Source organism: Diprion similis, chromosome 14 (genome assembly GCF_021155765.1).
Source record: "Diprion similis isolate iyDipSimi1 chromosome 14, iyDipSimi1.1, whole genome shotgun sequence".
Classification (NCBI taxonomy): Eukaryota; Metazoa; Arthropoda; class Insecta; order Hymenoptera; family Diprionidae; genus Diprion; species Diprion similis.
The window spans coordinates 2477483-2499644 of record NC_060118.1 but is presented as its reverse complement, the minus strand read 5'-3'; the positions used below and the strand labels follow the sequence as shown (position 1 = coordinate 2499644).

General features: G+C 41.6%; 1 protein-coding gene and 1 pseudogene across 1 annotated transcript; one reads left to right on the top strand and one right to left on the bottom strand.

Annotated features, from left to right (window-relative positions):
• The first annotated feature begins 2091 nt into the window (after positions 1 to 2091).
• Positions 2092 to 3032, top strand: LOC124414426 (jerky protein homolog-like). Its single transcript, XM_046895373.1, has 2 exons — positions 2092 to 2687; positions 2765 to 3032. Exons 1-2 carry the CDS (start codon positions 2092 to 2094, stop codon positions 3030 to 3032), a joined length of 864 nt encoding a protein of 287 aa, XP_046751329.1.
• A 211-nt stretch (positions 3033 to 3243) lies between these two features.
• On the bottom strand, positions 3244 to 17520 carry LOC124414425 (annotated as a pseudogene).
• Positions 17521 to 22162: the final 4642 nt, after the last annotated feature.

Genomic DNA, 22162 nt, shown 5'->3' with positions numbered 1-22162 from the left:
GTTGAAGGTATTTCCTATACAATGACCTAAGATTTTTGAAAAATATCAAAAATTAACAAAATGGCGTAGTTCTGAAAAAAGTGTCGTGTTTTAGAGTAAGAAAATGGTCGTTTTTGTAATGCTAAATTGACAATTTTCAACCAATCAAAAAGATCGTACGTCATTGTATAGTAAATATACTCAAAAATACTCAGTTTCATTTTAAAGTCGATCGGTCAAATTCTCTTTGAGTTATGATGTCAGCAATTTTGAAAAATGTCGTTTCGAGAAAAACGCGTTTAAAATAGGCAAGTGGAGCGGCTTATACCTGCGAGCGGTCGCTCTTTAGAACGCTGTCATTTAAAAACTATTCAAGATACGACCATGCCGCTTTCACAGGATATTTTTGAAGATATAAACTATCGAATAAGCCTTAAAAAAGTCGATTTTTTGAAAGTGTCACACTGGTAAGGCCCCTGCATACTTCTTCTTCGCAAACAAAACTGCTCAATATCAGTGAAAAATTCTTGGCTATAGCGCGTTTGCGGTGATATTCTGCCCGCCTCCGAATTTTGCTATACGAAAATAAAAAAATTGTTCCCAACATACTATGAATTATTTTTCGAGGCAAATTATCGATATCGATCATATATTCACCTGAGCGAATACTTTAGTATGTAAAGAAATGATAGACGGATAAAATGCATTTTAAACGAGGTATTTCACGCCAAGTTTAACCAAGATTGTACTCTTGCCAACTCTACTATTATTCAAAGATTGTCATGCAATTTCCCTAACTCCTGGACAGCCTCTATTATTTGATATACATACCTATGATTTTGTTGAATAACATACCACAAAAACCATCAGAAATAATTTTGTTCCTCACTGATAACATTTGTGAGGTTTACTTGGTACTTTACCGTAGTAAACGAATCAGTAACTCACGGTCGATGGCTCGGGAGGACTCGAGCCGTGATGATTCCCGAAGTCAAGAAGATTCGCCGCGATCCCTGCGAAAAGAGTCTTCTACTATTTTGGCAAACAGAAAATAACAATTTCAGAAATCGCAGTACACTCATTCATACGATCGATGGTATACAATGATATACAAAATATAATAGCCTCATAACGCATAATAGAAGTAACGTCATTGATTTAGATGAACAAAACGACCAGTAACGATAATTCTTTTCTTTCTGCAGTTTTGACGTTTGTGGCGTTCATACTTTATGGCAATAAATAAACTGATAACTCACGATTGATGGCTCTTGAGGTCTCCAGTTACCTGGATTCCCAGCGGCTGTTGTCAGCAAAAATTTTGCTACTATTTTCAGTCCACAGGAAGCGAGAATTTCAAAAATTGAAATCACTCATTCATACGATCAATGGTATACAATAATATACGAATACAGTACTACCTCTCTAAGAGAGAGGTCTAGGGCGGTTAGGGGAAAAAAGTTGGAGAAATTCGTCGCCGAAGCCTTCCCCCACCACTAGGCTCGAGCGCTCGAGAATCGCGCATGTGGTGGCGTGTCCGTATTTCTCAACTCGACCTCAACAAGAGGACACGAGCCATCGAGAGCAAAATTGTCAACAACTCGCGGGAAGTGTTGTGTTTCGCGTCGTTTCACGGGTAAGTAAATATCTCATTGAATATCGATGTGTAAATGAATTTTATAAATTTTGCTTTTTTTTTTGCAATATTGTAACAAATGTAGAGCGAAACTTTGTGAGACTTTCAATAATTGTTCAACAATTTTATTGTTCGCCAAAGTATACGTAAAATATTCGTTGTCGAAACTCGGACATATATTATACTTCAAGTTTCATTCGCAGGTAAGACGAGATGGCTGAATCGGAAAAACGAAAACATTGTAAATCAAACGGTACAGAGATGAGCCCGGCGAGAGATTCTTCAACAACTTTGTGTACCACGGTAGAAAATCGACCTTCATCGAAAAAAAAGAAGTTTCTCGTCGATCGAAAAGGTGCAAATTTTGAAACATTTGGAAACTTAACTAACACCAAAGTGTATTACGCAAATGGAAGCGCAAAAGGACGGAGCTGCAAGAGATTTGCGAAAAAGAAAATCTAAAAAACGTCAAAAAGATGAAAAAACCAGCTAACGTGGACGTTGACCATGCTCTGTGTACATGGTTTTTACAGGCACGAACTAGTGGAATACCAGTTACCGTGTCACTTCTACAGAGCAAGGCACTGGCGCTGAACGAAGAATTGGGTGGCAGTCGAAATTTCAAGGCCAGTAACGGCTGGTTCTGGCGATGGAGGCACCGAAAAGGGATTCGTAGGTTGACAATAGCTGGCGAAAAATTGTCGGCGAATACCGAAGCCGCAGATAACTTCAAAGTTGAATTTTCGAACACAATAAAGAACGAAAAACTTATACGAGCGCAAATTTTCAACTTTGACGAAACTGGGCTGTGGTATAAAACAATGCCTAACAAAATTATGGCTGCAAGGGAAGAGACTCAAGCTCCGGGCTTTAAGAATTCAAAAGACCGCGTTACGATTGGTGCATGCTGCAACGCTGATGGCTCTTTCAAGTTACCGCTCGTAGTAGTCGGTAAATCTGCTCGACCGCGAGCTTTCAAAAACATTTCTCCAAAAAATCTCCCAGTTTCATATAAGCACCAGAATAGTGCTTGGATGGATTCCTCTATTTTTACGGATTGGTTTACAAACGAGTTTGTACCGGAAGTGAAAAAATTTTTGCCTGAAAAAATCTGCCCTTGAAAGCGTTGCTTATTATCGATAACTGCAGAGCGCATCCATCTATCAAAGTAGATGATATCAACACGATATTCCTGCCGCCAAATGTAACCTCACTCATCCAGCCACTCGACCAAAGGATCTTGGAAGCCATGAAGAGGCGATACAAAATTCGGCTCGTTTCGTCGATTTTGGATGAACAGGAGCAAAACAACACTCCCGTTGAAGTCCGTCTAAAAAAAATTACGATAAAAGATGTTGTCGAATGGATCGACGATTCCTGGAGGCAGATAAGCCCAACTACCATCTACAAATGTTGAAATAAAATTTGGCCAACTGAGACTCGTAGCATTGCGACGCAGACGGAGAAGACAGAAGAGATGATCCTGCCACTATCGAGTCCACTTGTAGGGGCTGAGTCTGAGCGCTCGTTAATTTACGGACCGGAAATGACGACAGAAAACATTCTAGAATCGTTGAAAAAAGTTCACGGATGCGAAATGATCAATGAAAACATCGCTCAAGAGTGGATCACGAGAGTAGAAGACTGGGGTACATGAGTTTTCCACGAGTTTTTTATACGAATATTAAGGACGTTCAACGCCGATGAATTTTCCTCCTACGGACAGAATTACTTCAGTATACGTAGTATGTGTAGAGTGTTTTTGTGTATCTTTTTTAGAAACATCGGAAGAAACCAGTGGAGGAGCTTCAACGATGGAACATTTGGATCAGGAAATTCATGATCAGCCCAGCACATCAGCCGATCATGAAAATGAAGTCGTCTCTACGATTCTTAATAACGTCAACACGATTCTGTACTCTGATGATGTATAGTATATATAGATAATATATACATATTGTACATGCTGTACGATATTTGCATAAAATACTACTTATAAACATTTCTCTAATATAATGTAGCCTCGACAATTTTCATCAATATCAATATGCTGTGATAATGTCAATTAAAATATATTTCACTTGCACTAAATTACTACTTATGATTTAATTACGGTGCATGTTTTTTTCCCGACTTTGCAGCTTAAACGTATATTATACGAATATTATTAATTTGACAATTAAAAAAAAAAATCTGAATTTTTCGATAACATATGTTTGAATATTTTCGACACTGAATATACATGTGCGCCCACGCACGCACGCACATGATATGTACCTACAAGGATTTTAAGTGATAAGCTATTAATATTGTGATTTGAACACGTGCGATTTGCTAAAATCGTTCGCGACCTCTTATCGAGGTGTCGGGTATATTGAAAGCGCTCGAGCTAAGTGGGGGAAGCCCTGAAAATCGCTCAAGCGGAACGGCGGAAAAATTCTCTCTTACCGAGGGCTCTCTTAGAGAGGTAGTACTGTATAAGCCTCACAACCCGTATGATGAATAAAACGTTAACTATCAGCCGACCTTGTCCAGAAATCCCGGGCTGAACGCGAAATCGCATCCAAATGCAGAAATTTTATTCTTTACATGAGTTTGAACTGATTGTATGCACAGCATTCACAAAACCGTATACATACTATTAGTACAGGCAATAGAGAATTTTTTCCTGCACTAAATTACAGGAGTTATTTTTTTTTCATAAATAGGTTCAGTATGACGTACTGAATGTAAGTACACAAAATCCTTACAAAATTTCCGGGCGGAAGTGCCGCCATTTGGAGAAAAACCGTTTCGGCCTATATCTCCGTAACCGTGCACTCTAGGCCCAAAATGATAATGACCTTTATTGTAGATAATGATATTTTCTTAGTTTCTTCTCAATTTCTAACTGAACGAAGGTAGGATCTTCGCAGTGTTTACAACACACCATCCATTCGTCTACACATTACATTACCTACTCACCAACAGAAGTCCCGGTTTCCATCGTTAAAGAAATCTTGTGATTTTTCGATGGTATTATTGTTTCTGAAACGTAGATGTTGCTTTGTTATGCCTCAATATTCACGAAATTAGATTTTTGATGATCGATTCAATTGACTGATGTTGAATATATATTTCCGTTATATTACCGTAAATACAGCAGCTCTACTTTGGTCTGTGGAGTTCACTGGCCAACTGAGACTGAAGCTGGTGATATTTGGAGAAGATGGGTATGATGGATAGGTATATGGGTCATAGATCACGTACACGGTACAATAAGGATTATTACACATTTATAACATACTCTTAAGGCGCAGCTGACCTGGCATGTCATATATATATTTCTAGCCGTCAGAAGCGAGGTGATTGGGTGAAACGCCATTACGAATCCTGCGAGAACGGAAGCACGAATCTTACTCGGGAAATTTTTAAATTGAAGCTTGAATAAAAGTGTACGTGGCTAACTGAGTCACTGGTCATGCAAATCGCTGATAATGTTTATAATAAAGAATAATGAAGTGAATAAAATCACGCCAAAACAAACATGGCCGATCGAAGCTATCGCATGTTGGATATTCACTGATTGCACTGTTTCACAATTTCTGTCACTCTCGCCAGACAGTTAGCCACGTACAAAAGCACTCACTTTATTCGGGAAAACTCTTACTATCAGTTATTTTTTTGTAAATATGGCACGATTCGGAACGGCGATTTTCATGTGACAGCAGCCCGTTCACGGCCCACAAGAAGTATGTCTCGATCTGTAACTGATATCATTGACTGGATCTAACAGAACAAGCCAATGAAATCAGCGGTGTTATTTCACGGTTTAATATTCAGACGCGCTGCACGTACTTATGACGTCACGATTTGATATTTTCAAGTTAGTTCAGCGGCGCCTTAAGCATGGATCATTAGAAGGCCTTCTATCTCCGTACCCGTGAACAATTTTCAAGGATTTCTGAAACAAAATGATATTTTCAAACTCAATGGCATACCAAAATCCTGGTAGACAAATGCGTTATGTAACTGATCGAAGCATTCGTCAATTATCTCTCTATATAGAATCAGATATCAAATATCAAACACCCTACAGCAAGGGCGAACAACCGAAATTACAGTCCATGTCACACCATTGACAAATAAAAAAAACTGAAAGAATTCGGTGGAAATCGAAAAACAATATCATTCCGAAAAAAAGTAAACACTGCATCAATCTGTCACAATGTGCAAGATCATGTCAATTTCAAAAAACATCAAGCTGTAATAATTTATTACAATACGCCAAATAATATCGGTTTTCGCAAACTATCAGCAATATCGAGATATAGAATTTTCCTCTATATAATAACGCAAGATACGTTTAATGTGCCTATGTTCCTTCTCACATAATCAATCCTTTTTCCTTTTTTTCCCTTATGGCATTTACTCGATACTTTCATTGGACCTTCGCTATATTTAACGTTATTCAATACCACGCACCCATGCATATATCATCAAAGCACTTCCTGTATCATCCCAACAATAGAAGGGTTTTTAAGGAAACGTGATAATTAGGGATACATGAATTATTTTACATCAATTAACATATGCTATACGTACCGTCAATTTTGAAAACTGATTCACCACGTCGTCATCCTCAGATGAGAAAATTTAGATATTGAACTTTCTTAAAAATTCATCAAGTATTATTACACATCAATTATCATGAACTATACATACGGTTTACAAAAAAATTAGTCCCACGGGTGATAAGTCACCAGGTGAAGTACAGCCGGAACTGCGAAGTGTTAGTTCTACGAGTCTAGATTCAACAGGTAAAGGTCAAATATCACGAGGTTAGGGACCTGAACAACTGGAACCACGGAGCGCTTGTCCTGAAAGTAGAGTTTCACCAGATAGTGGATCTGGAGCGCGGAAACTACGGAGCGCTTGTCCTGGAGGTCGAGATCCACCAGGTAATGGACCTGGACCGCCGGAACCCCGGAGCGCTGGTCCTGCAAGTCGGAATTCACCAGGTGATGTACCTGGAGCGCACGAACTACGGAGCGCAGGTGCTGTAGGTGGGTATTCTCCAGGTAATAGACCTGGAACCCCGGAGCGCTGGTTCTGGAGGTTAGAATTCACCAGGTACATGACCTGGAGCGCAGGAACTACGAAGCGCTGATCCTGCAAGTCGGAATTCACTAGGTAATGTACCCGGAGCGCAGGAACTACGGAGCGCAGGTGCTGGAAGTGGGTATTCTCCATGTAATAGACCTGGAGCGCCGGAACCCCGGAGCACCAGTCCCAGAGGTCAAAATCCACAAGGTGAAGGACCTGGACAGGAAAAACTACAGAGCGCGAGTTCTGGAGGTCGAGATCCACCAGGTGGAGTACCTAGACAGCCAAGACTACGGAAAATTAGTCCTAGAAGTTGTAATTCATCAGGTAAGTAACCTGGAGCGCAGAAACTAGGAAGCGCTTGTTTCGGAGGTCGAGATCTCTCAGGTAAACGACCTGGACAGCTAGAACTACGGAGCGCCAGTCCTAGAGGTCAAAATCCACCAGGTGAAGGACCTGGACAGCCAGAAGTACGGAGCGCCAGTCCTAGAGGTCAAAATCCACCAGTCAGAGGACCTGGACAGCCAGAACTACGGAGCGCTAGTTCTGGAAGTTGAGTTTCACCAGGTCGCGGACCTAGAAGTCGTAATTCATCAGGTAAATATCCTGGAGCGCGGAAACTACGAAGCGCTTGTTTCGGAGGTCGAGATCCACCATGTAAAGGACCTGGACAGCCAGAACTACGGAGCGCTAGTCCTGGAAGTCAAGTTTCACCAGATAAAGGACCTGGACAGCCAGATCTACGGAGCGCTAGTCCCGGAAGTCAAAATTTACCAGACAGAGGACCTAGAAGTCGTAATTCATCAGGTAAATATCCTGGAGCGCGGAAACTATGAAGCGCTTGTTTCCGAGGTCGAGATCCACCAGGTAAAGGACCTGGAGCGCAGGATACAGCAGGTCGAAAATCTGGCACTCGAAATCCGCGAAGCGCGATTCTCATACGTCCTCTCCAGTGCGCGGCCGTTTCCGGACTGAGTAATTCGGCTCGCCGACTACTATAGATCGATGACGCCCATAGAAAAAAAAACTCGGGGACGTCACTTTCTGAACATCCGGACATCCGAACATCCGAATTCGGTTTCGTACTTTAATACTATGTATGATGTATGATGATATGATTTTCTTGCTTTCAATTTAACTGGTTGTATCTCATTTATTAGGATTTGGTTTGACTCGTCAATCAACCTCAGCCGTTTTCCTTGAACCGAAATTCGCAGGAAATTCTGGCACATTCATTCATTCATTCAGTCCTAAAAGCTGCTGGAAGGATATTATTACCGATTCAAACTTCGCTTATTTACGCGCGTGGTCAGAGAGGCGTAGCTAATTTGCAGACCAGTACAGACTTGATAGTATAAGTAGAAATATATTAGGGTGTGGCATCTACTTGTCTCACTCGTGTTCGTCCTCAAGCCTGCACCCGGTCTTAAATATCAACACTAGGAAAGTAAAAAAAAACGTCACTGTGAATGTGGGTCTTTATCTTAGATACGGTGGATGTAGTGTGACGTCGGTGCGGCACTTCGCGAAAATTCCCCAAGTTTGTTACTAGAAATTATCGTAAAAGTATAGCTAGACTTCACATTAGTAGTTGTGGGACACCGATATCGATTAATCACTAAAGTAAAACGGACAACGTTGAGACATTCGCGTCATTTGATAAAACCGGGAAAAAAGAATTTTTTTAATAAATTATTAGAATGAAGTTTTTCTTACTTTTTATGAAATAACTTCTTCTTGGGACCGTAAAATTGATGCGATGGAAATGTTTTTACGTAAACACTTAGTTAAAATTGGAATTTGTTCAAGTTGAACATATTCTGATTAAAGAGACAAAATAGGAAGGATGAATTCTAATACAATGGTATAAATTCGCTGATGAATTAGGCAGAGATTCTTCATTGGAATGCAAAAGCTAGAGGATTTTACGCGAGGATCAACCGAGATTAAGTATCTAAACTCTAACTAAAATCTAACAGGTTAAAATATGCGTGCATTACGCACGGAGGCAGTATTGAGACTGGCTACCTGGTTTCGTGGCGTAAGCGCATATAAGATGCATATAATCGCAGCGTATATAAGATGCATGTGATCGCGAAATTTGAGCGCTTACGCTGATAAGACAGCCGTGCGCGCGAAGCGGGCTGGGTTCTGCGATGCATCGTCAGTGACGACTCAATTGAACGATCTCAATCTCTTGCAGGTTCCTACGAGAGGATGGTAAAGGTTCAAGTTCTGTTGCACCCCCCGAGGAAGACAAAGACGCCTCTCTGCGGTTCCTAATCTCTCGTAGGATTTTTTCGTTACGTTAAGCCTGTTCCTCAATCTGGCGTTTTAATTTCTTACGTTTTATAACTTCCAGAGCAGAGGGATTTTTACGACAAGGCGGATATTGTTCCGGCAATGGCAGCAATTGATGGGATCCCTATACTTTTGGAGTTAGCCCAAGTATTGTTGACCTTAAGGATTACTTTGTTATTCACGAGGATACCCTCGAGGTCCAAAACGCCTTGTCCTTGCTCCTTCAGTGTATTCAAAGTAATTATATGGTGCAATACAACTTCCTGGCCTTTCACAAATTTATGTAGCCGAGAAATTGTATCCGCACGTATTTCTATTAATTGAGAAGTCATGTATTCTACGATCAATTTGACTCGCGTTTTCAAAGTGTGAAGTTCACAACTCTGATATGTGGTTATTAGGGATGGCTCGACAATTTGAATAATGAAGCTCTGCGTTGCAGGGCAAATTATGGTTGACTTGATTGGTTTGGAGGGTAAGATTATTTATGAACCTTGCGTTCTTGTGCGAGCAATGTCTGTTACGAAAAAACGACTAAGGGTGTGTTACGTGCAGACGATGATCTGAAGGATCTCGTCCAGCGTAATCTAAAAACAAGGAATATATAATCTATTCCCGAGCGGTTAGAAATAGATTACCTTTGGGCTTCGCTTGTATAAAGTGTAAACACACCTGCTGTGATGAACGCGCACTATTCTAGGTGACAGGAATTCAGTGGTATGGGCTTAGACGAATGAATGAGATTTTGGGATTGCCCGTTAATAGTTTATAACTTAGAAAAGTGAAGAAACGAACGAAATCAATGAGACAAAATACAAATATGAAAGAGAGGTTCAGAATAACCAAGCTAATCGGTCTATGAATTATAAAGAATAAAAGAATTGAGTACTACGTTACAGTTTTTAAAAAGGGGTGAGTCAAGGAGTGGGTCACCTTGGGTGATGCGAGGGTGACTTTTAGGACACACCACCGATTCCCCGAGCCATACTGTTGAGAAATCTTGAGTCTCCAAATCAGTCGAAACTTGATGGAAGGCCCCTCCAGTTGGCTGGTTCTAGCGATGGGGTGCACCGTTCGGTTACCGGAAGGCTTGGAATCTCGTTGACTCCCACACTTCCCAAATTGGACTGCCTCGATGGTGTGGATCAATCCAGAATACGACTCAGTTTTGTCGGCGGTTGGGTGTCTTTTCTGTCAAGTCGTCATCGCGCCCGTGACAATGCACTCCCTGACCGACCTAGTCAGCACGAGGAAGCGGACGTCACAGAAATGCGCCAGGCCAGCAGCTCGACGTTTGGTGCGTGTCGCGTGTTTTGAAGGCCGTTCGTAACAGGTGCATTCTTTTGGTATAGGGTCGGTTAATTTTTCGCAAAGTTCTATGAAATCGTCGCGACGCCGCACGTCACGGTAATCAGCGATGAAACAATTAGTTATCTGCTTCAGTTGAGGAAACGTGACTTTTCTTATAAAATTCTTACGTACTAATTTCAAAGCATATGTTGGATTGAGTGTTACATAATTATGATATATCTCGACGGGTACCCGGGTATTCTCGACTTTTACCCATGGTTTTTTTTCTAGGTAAGGCACTGTGAGTATATAGATAGGTTTGCCTCTATCTGTAGTTATAGTTAACTCGTTTATTTTAACAAATTGCTCGTAACTTTCCTCTTTAATAGGTATTGGCGTCTTTTTATTATAAGCATCAAAAGCTTGAAGTGCTGTCTTACGTTCCTTTGGAGTGAAAATAGTATTGTCAATAATACCATGCTTTCCTAATTGGATAGCAGTCATTACTAAATCAGTTGATCGTTGTAATTTCTTTATTTCGAATAAACTTGGAGTTACGGCCTCCGTGTAATCATGATACGCAAGCGTTTCATTACCTACTACTTCTAGTGACTCTAATTGTCCCCATACGGTTTCTAAGGACTGTTTAAGTTTGAGCTGATCTGCATTCAAGGTGTTAATTTGGACCTGATTATTGTGCAAGAATTTCGTCACAACGAGGTTTAGGGTGTTCGTCGTGTTTTTTAGTGGGGCTAGATTTTCATTAATTATTTTTAAACCATTTGCGTCCGCAGTTCAACAGATCGACTTTTGAATTGTTCCTATAAACTTGGATATTCCTCTTTTCTGTCTAATGTCCGACGAGGGATCAGGCACCTTTGGGGAAAATATTCTACTTCTAAGAGCTCCTCGAGCAACGTTCGTTCCAAATGCTGCTTCAAATTTATTTAATGTTTCGTAAGTAACGTCCTTTAATGCACGCGCTCTCGGAGTGGTTGTTTTGGTGTTGTGAAGTAGAGATTCTCTTAATTTGAAAAAGCCGGGCGTCATTTGAAGAATAGACACTACCACGTCCAAAGTTGTTTCCAAAATATTTTTATGTGCAGAGGCAAATTCTAAGTCTAAGGAGTCAAAAGCGGACTGGGCAAGGGATCGCTGACCGGGACTCCAGTACTCCAAATAGGCGTATCGTATCGTCTGTAGGCCTCTGAGTTTGTCGCAGATGTGTAGTGGTTGAGTGAACCCACTCGTGTTAATGGATTGGAATATCTTCCATCTTTCCTGGTACATGTACACTTTGCTCACTTCATCCTGGAGTCCCATTGATGACGGGGGCGTTGAAGTAGCCTAGGGATAGACTGCTCCACCTGTAACAGAGGAAATTGAGACTCTATTTCGCCGCGGTCCAATCGTTCCCATGAACACGTTTCAATTTGATCTTAGGGATTGGATCGGTCTTCCTTGGTTTGGTTGGTTCAGTGTCATATTCGTAGTACGGTTTGGTAAGGTTCAGATGTGTCTTCCAGTAAGAAGTTACCGAGTCATCGGTGGTTTTCTCATAAGTGATATTTTCCTTTAGTTCGTTAATCTCGACAATAACGAATGGGCCATTCAAACTTTTTCCCGGGCATTCTGTCTTGCATTGTTCTTGACCATTATTTTATCTCCAAGTTGTTATAATGAAGTTTGTTGACGTATTCCTTGGTCTACTTGTTTCTGGTTCTTCTCCCTGGATTTCGTTAGCCAGACCAGAGCCTTTTCGAATCGTTCTTTCCATTCTCGTATCCATAACATCTTTTTATCAACCACGGTTTCCAATCTGTTTTCGCGGAAGCCATCGGGATTGTTGGTTTCGTGACGAAACATGAGGTTATGAGGCGTTTCACCCGTGGATTGATGAATAGAAGTGTTCTAGGCACGTAACATTTCCGTTAAAGCCTTATCCCAGGTGTGCACTCTCTCTTTGCAGGTGGTTCGAATATAATCCTTCAAGAACTGTGCATCCGTTCTATAGAACCGTTCAATTGCGAATGGTACGCAGTCGTGGTGATATGTTTGATATTATCATATTCGAGAAAAAAATCGGTCAGCTCGTTACAAAATTCCTTTCCCATGTCGGTCAGAATTACTTTAGGGCACCCGAGGTTACCCATCCAGTACTCAAGTAGTGCTTTGATAACTTCTACCGCGGTCTTGTCCTTTAGTGGGGCATATTTAATGAATTTAGTTATCAAATCCTGCATCGTGAGAATATATTGATTTCTATTCTAAGACTACCAAAGGTCCGACGATATCTATCGAGATTTGATCGTTAGGTTTTTCGGCAAAAGTTTCGAAAAGAATAGCGGGTGCCTTCATTTGGATTCTTTCTTTCTTATGCATTTTACACGTGGGGCAGGCTTGAATAAAGGTATTGATATCATCCTCCATACGTGACCATACGGCCATTTCCTTTACTCGTTTAATCGTTTTTGCTAGACCCAAGTGTACATTCTTGTCGTTATGAGAGCTGGCCATTATTTCTCTCTGTTGCTGTTTGTTAGGCACATCCTTTCCTGTCGAGCGAAATGATATGTCCAGTCCTGAGTCCTAGCGTATCCTCTTGAGGTCTCCGATGATCGACTTAGTCTCTTCCTTGTAGATTTTCTTAGGATCATTCCACGAACATGTCTTTTTGTACCTTTTGGGATGAATGTACCTTTTGAGCTTCTCGTATCTATCGGTCTGATTCTTCAGTATGGTCAGGGTATTGTCAAAGGCATTCTGTTCTTCAAACGTAATCTTTACCCATCTACCGCCCTCACCTTTTTGATTTCGGTTATGAACAAGTGTGATGTGAAATTTTGTTCTACCCGTAGTAAGTGATAATCTCTTAATGTTAATGTGGCGTGTAGCAATATAGTGAACCCACTTGGGATTCTTATGGATGGCTCTGATTTGAAATTTCTTCTCCAATTCAGTGAGCTTTCCGAAAATCTCTCCCTTTGTGTAAAAGACTCTAGGTAATTCGTCTTCTACTACGTTGCTTTTTTCTGAAACATGTTCTATCAGGAACAATTATTCCTCCAATCTCAATCTCCATCGCAACAAGCGTTGACTCGGGTCTACACAATTTTTCAGCCATACGAGCGCACGATGATGGGTGCGGATGATGAAAGGTTTATCCGGTGTATCAAACAAGAATACTCTCAGTCTCCTTACGGCCCACACAACAGCAAACATCTCCGTTTCTGTCGTGCTGTAATTCCTTTCTGCATCATTCAAGGTTCGAGATAAGAAATATACGGGGTGACCTTCTTGAGATAGTACGGCTCCAATTCCATCGTTTGACGCGTCGGTCATTACGACGTATTTTTTCGCTAGATCTGATCTCACAAGTATCTATGGTGTGATCAGTTTTTCTTTCAGGGTTTCGAAAGCTTCTTGACAGACTAGTGGCCAATTCCATCGGGTTTTCTTCCTTGTCAACCTCAGGTTAGTTCAGGTTACATTGTCTCAAACGTTGAAATTGGTTCTCACATTGCGATAGTGTCCTTCCTCTGGTTCACCAAAAATTATCACGTCATCAACATAGACGCGGCAGATCTTCTGATTGAGTCTTCCCAGCGCATCGTTCATCATACGTTGGATTGTCGCGGGAGCATTCTGTAAGCCGAAAGGCATTTGTTGGTATTTGAAATGTCCGTTGGGCGTTGACAAGGCCGTGTATTTCTTTGAGTCAACAGCCAGGTTGAGCTAGTGAAAACTTCAGGCCATGTCAACCGTAGTGAAGAACTCAGCTCTTCCTATGTGGTCGAGTAAATCTTCGATCATCTATATTGGATAAGAATCTTGTCAGCAAGTTCATTGATCTTCTTGAAATCGATCACAATTCTATAATTTGGTTTTCCGTCGGGGTCCGGTTTTTTGGGTACAACCCAAACTGGTGAGTTGTATGGTGACTCGGATTCCATTATTATTCCTTGTTTTAGCATTTTCTTTACTCTCTCTTTTACAACCTGTTAGTGCAGCTGTGAAGCGTGAAAACTTTTCACGTTCATAATTCGTTGAGGATCCGACAACTCGATACGATGTTCGGTCATAGTATTTCCATTGACCATGTCTCCCTCCAATACAGTGAATATATCACTGAAATTCTGGAGAATATTTCAAATTTCTTTCTGGTATTCCTCAGGTAGATGTTTGAAGCCAATAGTATGTTGAGGGCCTGCTCTCTTCCATCACGTGGTTGTTGCCAAACATCTGAAGTTGACATGCTCTTTATTTCGTGGACTTGGACGTTCTCCAGTCCTAGCTCGATATCTTCATCTTCGCCGGGGGTGATGATTCCGTAAGCAGTACCATGATTGTTTTTGTGCAGAATCTACACTGGAATATTTTCTATAAGCATTCTGTCCTTATAGACTATGCGTAGCATGAGATCATGATTCTTCTCGTCGGTGTCGATGGCAATTTTATTCACCGAATTTGGTTTCAATCGAATCTTCCGATCGCTGTGAAGGTAATGTATCTTATTCTTCAGTACGAGTGCCGAGGCATTTAACTGAAAGTCTCGTCTCCTCATGAATGGGTTTCCGATGATTTCGTCTTTTTCGTCTGGGAGATAATCATTTGGTACTATGACGAATTCGTTTTTTAGTCCCATGTGGGTTAGTACAGCAATTTCAATTGCGGAATTCAGTGCTTTGCCTGTCTTGAAGGAAATTTTGCTTTTGATGATTGGACAAATTTGTTTATCCGACGGATAAACAACCTTTTGTTTCATGAGATCTATTGATGCGCCGATATCGACCATAAGGACTACTCCCGTGTTTGTCTCTCTAAATTTTATTACAACACGCTGTAGCAGTCCATGTCAAACTGAACATACGCGGGCTCCTGCTGGTACTCTTCCTCTACTTGGTCCTCCTGTCCCTCTGTTTCCTGTTCCTCTGACGTGCAATTGACCTTTCTTTCGCGGCCTTCTGGGCTTCGAGTAACTTGAAGTACTGACGGTTTTTGACTTAATGGAATGTCCTAGGGTTGAGACCGTAAAGGTAGTACTGGCACACTCTATATTCGAGATCATGAGAATTCGGATCAATGTTTCTCGTAGCTGCTGATTCAAGAAGGAAGCTACGAGATCTTGATAGATCTAATTGAATTTGAGATTTTAGGCGTCCACAGTGTCGCCTTTTTGGCCTGGTCTGTGAAGTTCCATTTTGTGGTAGCACTTTTCTCAACGATGACGGCAGATCTTATTATTTTAAGTAAAGTAGGGATCGTACCAGGTCTTCTCTGATTGATGGTCTTCTGAAGAGCTCCGCCCATCTTTAGGCTAATTACCATACTCACAAACGGCAAACGTTGAGTTGGCATAACTACCATATCGACATGATCCGAGCGTGGACATCTTCTCTTGCATCACCTTCCAGTCGGCAGTCAATAATCTTGATTGCTTGAAACGCGGGGAGGAAATCTTGGATCGCGTATGGCTCGTCCGCTGGGCGATTCGGTTCTCCGAGATATCTTCCTGCGGCGTTGGGTAGTGAACTGATATTGTTCAAGTAAGCCTCTGTCCGCCTGTACGGATCTGGTTCTCTTGGGTACTGAGGTGGGAGCACGTCTCGGAGCGGCACAGTTGATGGTGCTCGAATTCTCGTTTGATTTCATCGGGCGACTTCTTCAATGTTTCCCATCATCTCTTGCTGCTGGCGTAAAGCTTCGGGATCATTCAGCAATTGGGTTACGCTGAATGTCACAGTACCTGGACGGCTGCGAGGTAAGGCGGTGGATATTTCCAAGGCTCTGCGAAGCTCGTCTTCTTCTTGTCATCTTGACGACCGCGTTGGACATTGCTGCGGGCGTTGTTACCAGTACCTTGTTGGGTTTCGTAATCCATCTGTCCAATTAGCCACTGTGGGCTTGGCCTTGGTATACGGAGTGCATTCGGTATCTGTGCCAATTGTCCTTTTTCTTCGAGAATGTGATGCATTGTCGAATCCGTGTCCGAAAAAGGTATCGTTTTTGGCATTAGAGCGCGCGGCGGAAAATCAGTCGTTCTCTGATAAGTGATTCTCGTGTGGGGCTGGTATGGGTATCGCGGTCAGCCCTGGATGGTATCGTATTAATACCTTGATGACCGCAGTCTTAATCAACTTGAGCGCCTGTCTCATTGATTTGTGGTGTTGGCAGCAGCAATCGCTTCTGATTGAGCCCTTAAAATGCTGGGTAATGTGATGGGTTTGTTACGATTGAAGGGGCCACCTGAGTAGGACCTTCTATCTCCGATTCTATGAGACGCGCGGTATCTAATCGAATTCGCGGTATCGCTCCGGTAAAATTACCGGGAGGTCGCAAAATATTAAAATCATTCGGGTCGTCATAAGTTGTTGAACGATAATAGTTGTCGACTGTTTTCCGATTGATATCAATATTCGTATGAGCTTCCTCTTGCCGATTTTCAATGGTCAATTGATTATCTACTTGTTACATTTCTTGGAACATTTGATTGGTGATATTCTCAAGTTTTTTTTCGGGACGCGGAGCTGTCTCGGTGTTTAGATTTATTTCTACGTCATTGCGTCGAATGAATTCGCGTTCACGGCGTTCTTGATTTCTCAAATCAATTAAACGGGTAACCTCTTCTATAGGTAAATCATAACGACGAGCAAGTTGGCGCGCGGTCAACCTCTCCTCGTTCAATTGGTCTAGATCAAGACGGTATTTACCCATTGAACTCATATCGTTACATTCGGTGGCTTCTTGAAGCCTATTTACAAGCTGCGTCATTTGGCTGGTCCAATTCCAGAATCTCCCTTCGAAGTGGGATTCAGAAGTGATCGATTGTCCATCTTCTGATATTTCAGAAATAGTGGGAAGTATTGCTGACCTCCGATCATTATTTTCGTTTAAATACATCGTGATTTTATTTGAAATTCAACTTGAGTCAAGTTTTTGTTTTAACCTTATTTGACTAGTTCAAGTTTGACCATCAAATTCCCCATTTTAATCACAACTTCCTTCGATACGTCTATGGTAACTCGAGTAGATAACAAAATGCTTGTACTTACGTTAGAAGTAGCCAGATCGGGGCGTGCAGCATGACACTCGAAGATTGTTGTAGCCGTCGGTACGAGGCTTTGTTGTCCTGGAGTCTCAGACAGGCACGGGGGGTAAGAATATTAGAACAGTTTGAGTCTGAGTGTCCTCATTCTTACTTCACTCCACTTCGATTGTTTACATGCGAAGTTTATCATATCTAGTGAGTGCAGAATTTATACCTGCTTTCCTTGTTAATAAATACACAACTTCACCATAAATATCGTCCAGTATCGAGTCAAGCGGTCTACACTCCGTCCTTGATTGTATACGCAAGGCCGCCTTTCGCTCTATCCCTTGTTAAGTACGATACGTGATAATCACTTATAAACGCGAAGCCGAAAACTCACGCATTTATTTATTAAATTTATTCACTCACTTCCAAAGTTCGTCGCTATGATCTGGCCGTTTGATACGTGCGCCGCGTTCGTTGGTTTAAACCTAATCCTGGTAGGATCGCCAACTTTGTCATGCAGAATTACACACAGAGATGAACAGTGTATTATACTGTTTATTGAAAATAGAATTGAGTACGAATTCAATACAAAATGAGAGTTTTGATTAATAGTGTTAGATCTATGCATAGGCTAATAGGTTAAAATATGCGTGCATTACGCAGGGAGGCAGTATTGAGACGAGCTACCTGGCTTCTCGCCGGGCGCGGCGTGAGCGCATATAAGATGCATATAATCGCAGCGCATACAAGATGCATATAATCAGTGGCGTAACTAGGTGTTTGGCGCCCTGGAACAGAAATGTCGATGCGCCTGGCCCCCTGGATCTGGGGAGTCTCGCGCTTTGCAAGTTGAAAATATAAGGATTGGACAAAACACACGTACATGAATAATAATATATTCTTTATTAATTATGAAACAAATATTACATATCTCTGAGAAAAGCATAACTATAAGTTCCACTCTTAGTATCAACCTAATTTCAAACGTATATTCTAATTTAAGAACAATATCACACTGAGTTTTTTTTTTTTGTATAAATGTCAGTCAAATGTAATCTCCGAGTACGTCAACTACTTATTTCAAAGCTTACATTTTCTAGCTTTGATTGTCGCGAATTGGTTGACCAAATCGTTCAAATCAAGTTGTTTTGCTCTTTGTCGCTCGATAGAGATTATTGCAAGTGAGCTTAATCGGTTCTGTGACATTGAATTTCGTAAGTAAGTTTTAATCAATTTCAGTTTCGAAAAACTCCTTTCAGCCGATGCAACCGTAACTGGTAGAGTTAGAAATATCAAACATGCTGCGATAACGTCAGGAAAACTACTTGAAGCTTGAGTCTTAATCGAATGCAATGCCGCGACTTCTCGCACTGTCGTAATTTTGGACAGTGAATCAGAGAAACACATTTTCAACCGCTGCAATTGAGGTCCGATATTCGATGAGATATCTTCCGGATATGCCTCAACGAGTACAGCAACTTTGTTTATAACATCTTGGTCCGACGATCGTAGAAGAACAGGCGGGTACAAGCAACCGAAGATCCCAAACATTTCATGCAGGGCCTTGAAGCGTATTCGCAATTGCGAAGTTACAATGTCCAAATTGCAATTGAACACTTCACATTGAAATCGTGTTTCGGGGTCTTCTAAGCGTTTATCTGATTGGAGTTCATCAAACATCCTGCGCGTACGACGAACTCGTTTTTCTGGAAAGTTTGGAATAATCTTCCAATATTCAGCTAGCTTCACCGAATCATCCTTCACTATGTGCCAATTATTTCTCAAGCTGGAGAATTCTTCAATCAATGACGAAAGCATCTCGACCGGTTTTTGGATGTCTTCTTGTTTTGTTTGGAGCAATTTTGATATGACATCAACAGAACCTAAGATTTTATTTTGCAGAACGATCAAAATCACTGTACTAAACTCGCCAAAATATTTCGCCAGTGCTGCAGCTTGCACTTTTTCATCAGCGTTTTTTCCACTGAGCGATAAATATGTCAAAATTTTCATAACATCGAAGTAGCGGCTGCGAAGAGAATCTACTGCTTGAATTCGAGACGACCATCTAGTCGGGCACACTTTCTTTAAAGTTTGTTTCATAGGCCCATCCATCAGTATGGTCCAACGTGTAATTGCACTGAAAAAGACGTACAGCTTTTCCAAGTTGTCGAAAAAATTTCGAACCTCTTGGATGCCTCGAACTGCATCGTTAATCACAAGGTTCAAGCTATAAGCACAGCAGTGGATGTATCGAGCGGCAGGATTTCTTCGTTTCAGACGTGCTTGAAGTCCGGTGTATACTCCGCTCATATTAGCATACAACGGTAAAATTTTCAATGACTTCCACCACAGTGTTCTCCAGGTCACTCGATGCCTGGCTCTTTACTTCAATAAAGCCGACGAAAGATTCTTTTATTTCGAACTCCATTGGCTTGCTCATCTCATTTTTTCTGCATATCACATACTGGAATACGGTGCTGAGCTGGTCAATTTCAGATATATCCTGTGTTGTATCGGTGATGATGGAAACAAATGCAGCATCTTTTATTCCGGTCTTGATTTCCAAGATTATTCTGCTGGCAAGGAGCTCAAGTATCTCATTTTGAATATCTGGACTGAGGTAATTCAGGGAGCCCTTCGGACGTTTTAGAAGTTCCTCTAAAACCGGATCGTAGTGTGCTAAAAGGTGTATGATATCTAAAAAGTTTCCTTTGGACATTGTTTCGTCGTCTCGTATTCTGTAAGCACGAAATGGAAGATCGTTCGTGGCTAGAGTGAGAGTCACGTCAAAGATACGTCGTAGTACTGAACGCCAATAATTAGTTGCATCGTCCAATTCATCTGTTGAGCATCAATCGTTTTATCAGCCTCCCAGCGATCGTATACCTCGCACGATATTGTATATTGTTGGGACGTTTCGCGTCTCTCAATGTTACGAGCTAAGTGAGCCCTATCAGAGGTACCTTTTACACGACACTGATTTGATGTCGATGAATCGAACAACTAGTATGGTTGGCAATAGCACATGTTCAGCTTTGTCGAATAGCTTAACCAGTGTCGCTTTATTACCACGGGTAGCTTCTCACTTTTCGTTCTCCTGACACAATCACTGGCATCAAAACCCCTTTCGCGGTTTCGTCCCTCTTTATCCACTGGAAATGGTCCGTTTGGTTGACATGGACCGATTTGAATAATGCGTCGCTTTTGTCCTGATGTAAGAATTCCAGTGAAATCTGCCCGATCTGAAGTCTGAATGATCAACGGATTCGGCGCTGCTGCAGACGAAGGGACTGTAACGAGATTATCCGATGGTCCTTGATCCGAGCCTTGATCCTCGGGCACTGGATTTATAAAAGGTAGCACGGATCCATTGTCACCAACAGTTGAACTTGATGACTCTCCGTTATCAGCACCTGCAGGAGTACTGGTAACTTTCGTGAAGAAATTTGACATTTTTGGCACTTTTTTTCAACAGTTCCTGTTCAGCTTCACGTTTTTAAATTTTTCGTTTTCTATTTTCTGCGCCACTTGCCTTTTTTTTATGCCAATTTGATTCGGACATTATGACGTAGATTCTAACCTATGACGGCAGTTTCTACACTCCGGGATTCACGACAAGGGAGTTCCCCAATCCACTCCGTCGGGCGCTATTTGTTACTGCGGTTGTTTGGTTGTAGTCGAGATTCAAGGATTCACCGCCCGATGGAGTTAGAATCGACCGTAACTCTTCTGGCTTACAGCCAAGTCTTTCGATTTTACATTGCAGATTATTTTTTTAAGTTACCGTAAAGTGACGTTCATCAAGGTAATCAATACGAGTTTCGGTCTACGTGACATGAAAAAATCAGTATACAAATAAAAAAATTGAAAAAAAAAAAAAATCGCACAGCCTAGCACCCCCTTGAGGCTAGCGCCTGGAGCAGGCTGCTCCCTCCGCTCCCCGTAGCTACGTCATTGCATATAATCGCGAAATTTGAGCGCTCACGCTGATAAGACAGCCAAGCACGCGAAGCGGGCTGGGTTGTGCGATGCATCGTCGGTGACGACCCAATTAAACGATCTCAATAGGTTTCTACGGGAGGATGGTAAAGGTTCAAGTTCTATTACATGATTTCTACTCCTCAAGCATTGCAGCACAACAATGTATTCCTTCCCCTAATTTCAAGTGTTGCAACTAGGTCGGCATGTTGTGCTATGGGAGTTGTTGGTGCAGGGTGCAAAGTTGGACTTAGGATCGTTCCCCCAATTCTTGCCTCATACCACCATGCTCATCTCCTTATTCTAAGCTTGAAAGTAGGTTGGTGTTCATCTTTTAGGATTTGAATTAGTGTATGATATGGGTATGAGCTTCATTTATACGTGTGTCGGTGCAGCGCACTAGTGTATGTGCCTATGTGTGCTTCAGGAGCGAAATCCCTTGGTAACAGTACTGAAAGAATTCGAAATCTTATGCAACTTTACATGGGGTAACCTTCGGCCGCATAATGCGCGTATGCTCGAGATCGCCGTTCCCTAGTGTTGAATTCGTGTGAGCCTTACCTACACCATTATATTGGTTCTGATTTCGTGCAGCGTCGGCATTCTCGAGGCTACGGGGCGTTATATCATACGCGTAGTTTCGCTTCCGGAATATTCTAGTATACTACAGCATGTCATAATGGATCAAATAGCAAATACTGAATCAATTTACTTGCTTAATCGTTAGCTGCGATATGAGAGCATTTACCCTGAGTTATTATTTTAGGAGTATAATATTCTATGTATTTTTAATTCTGGAATATTATTATAGTTGTATTTAATATCGAACTTCAAATACTAATGTCGCGTCGGTG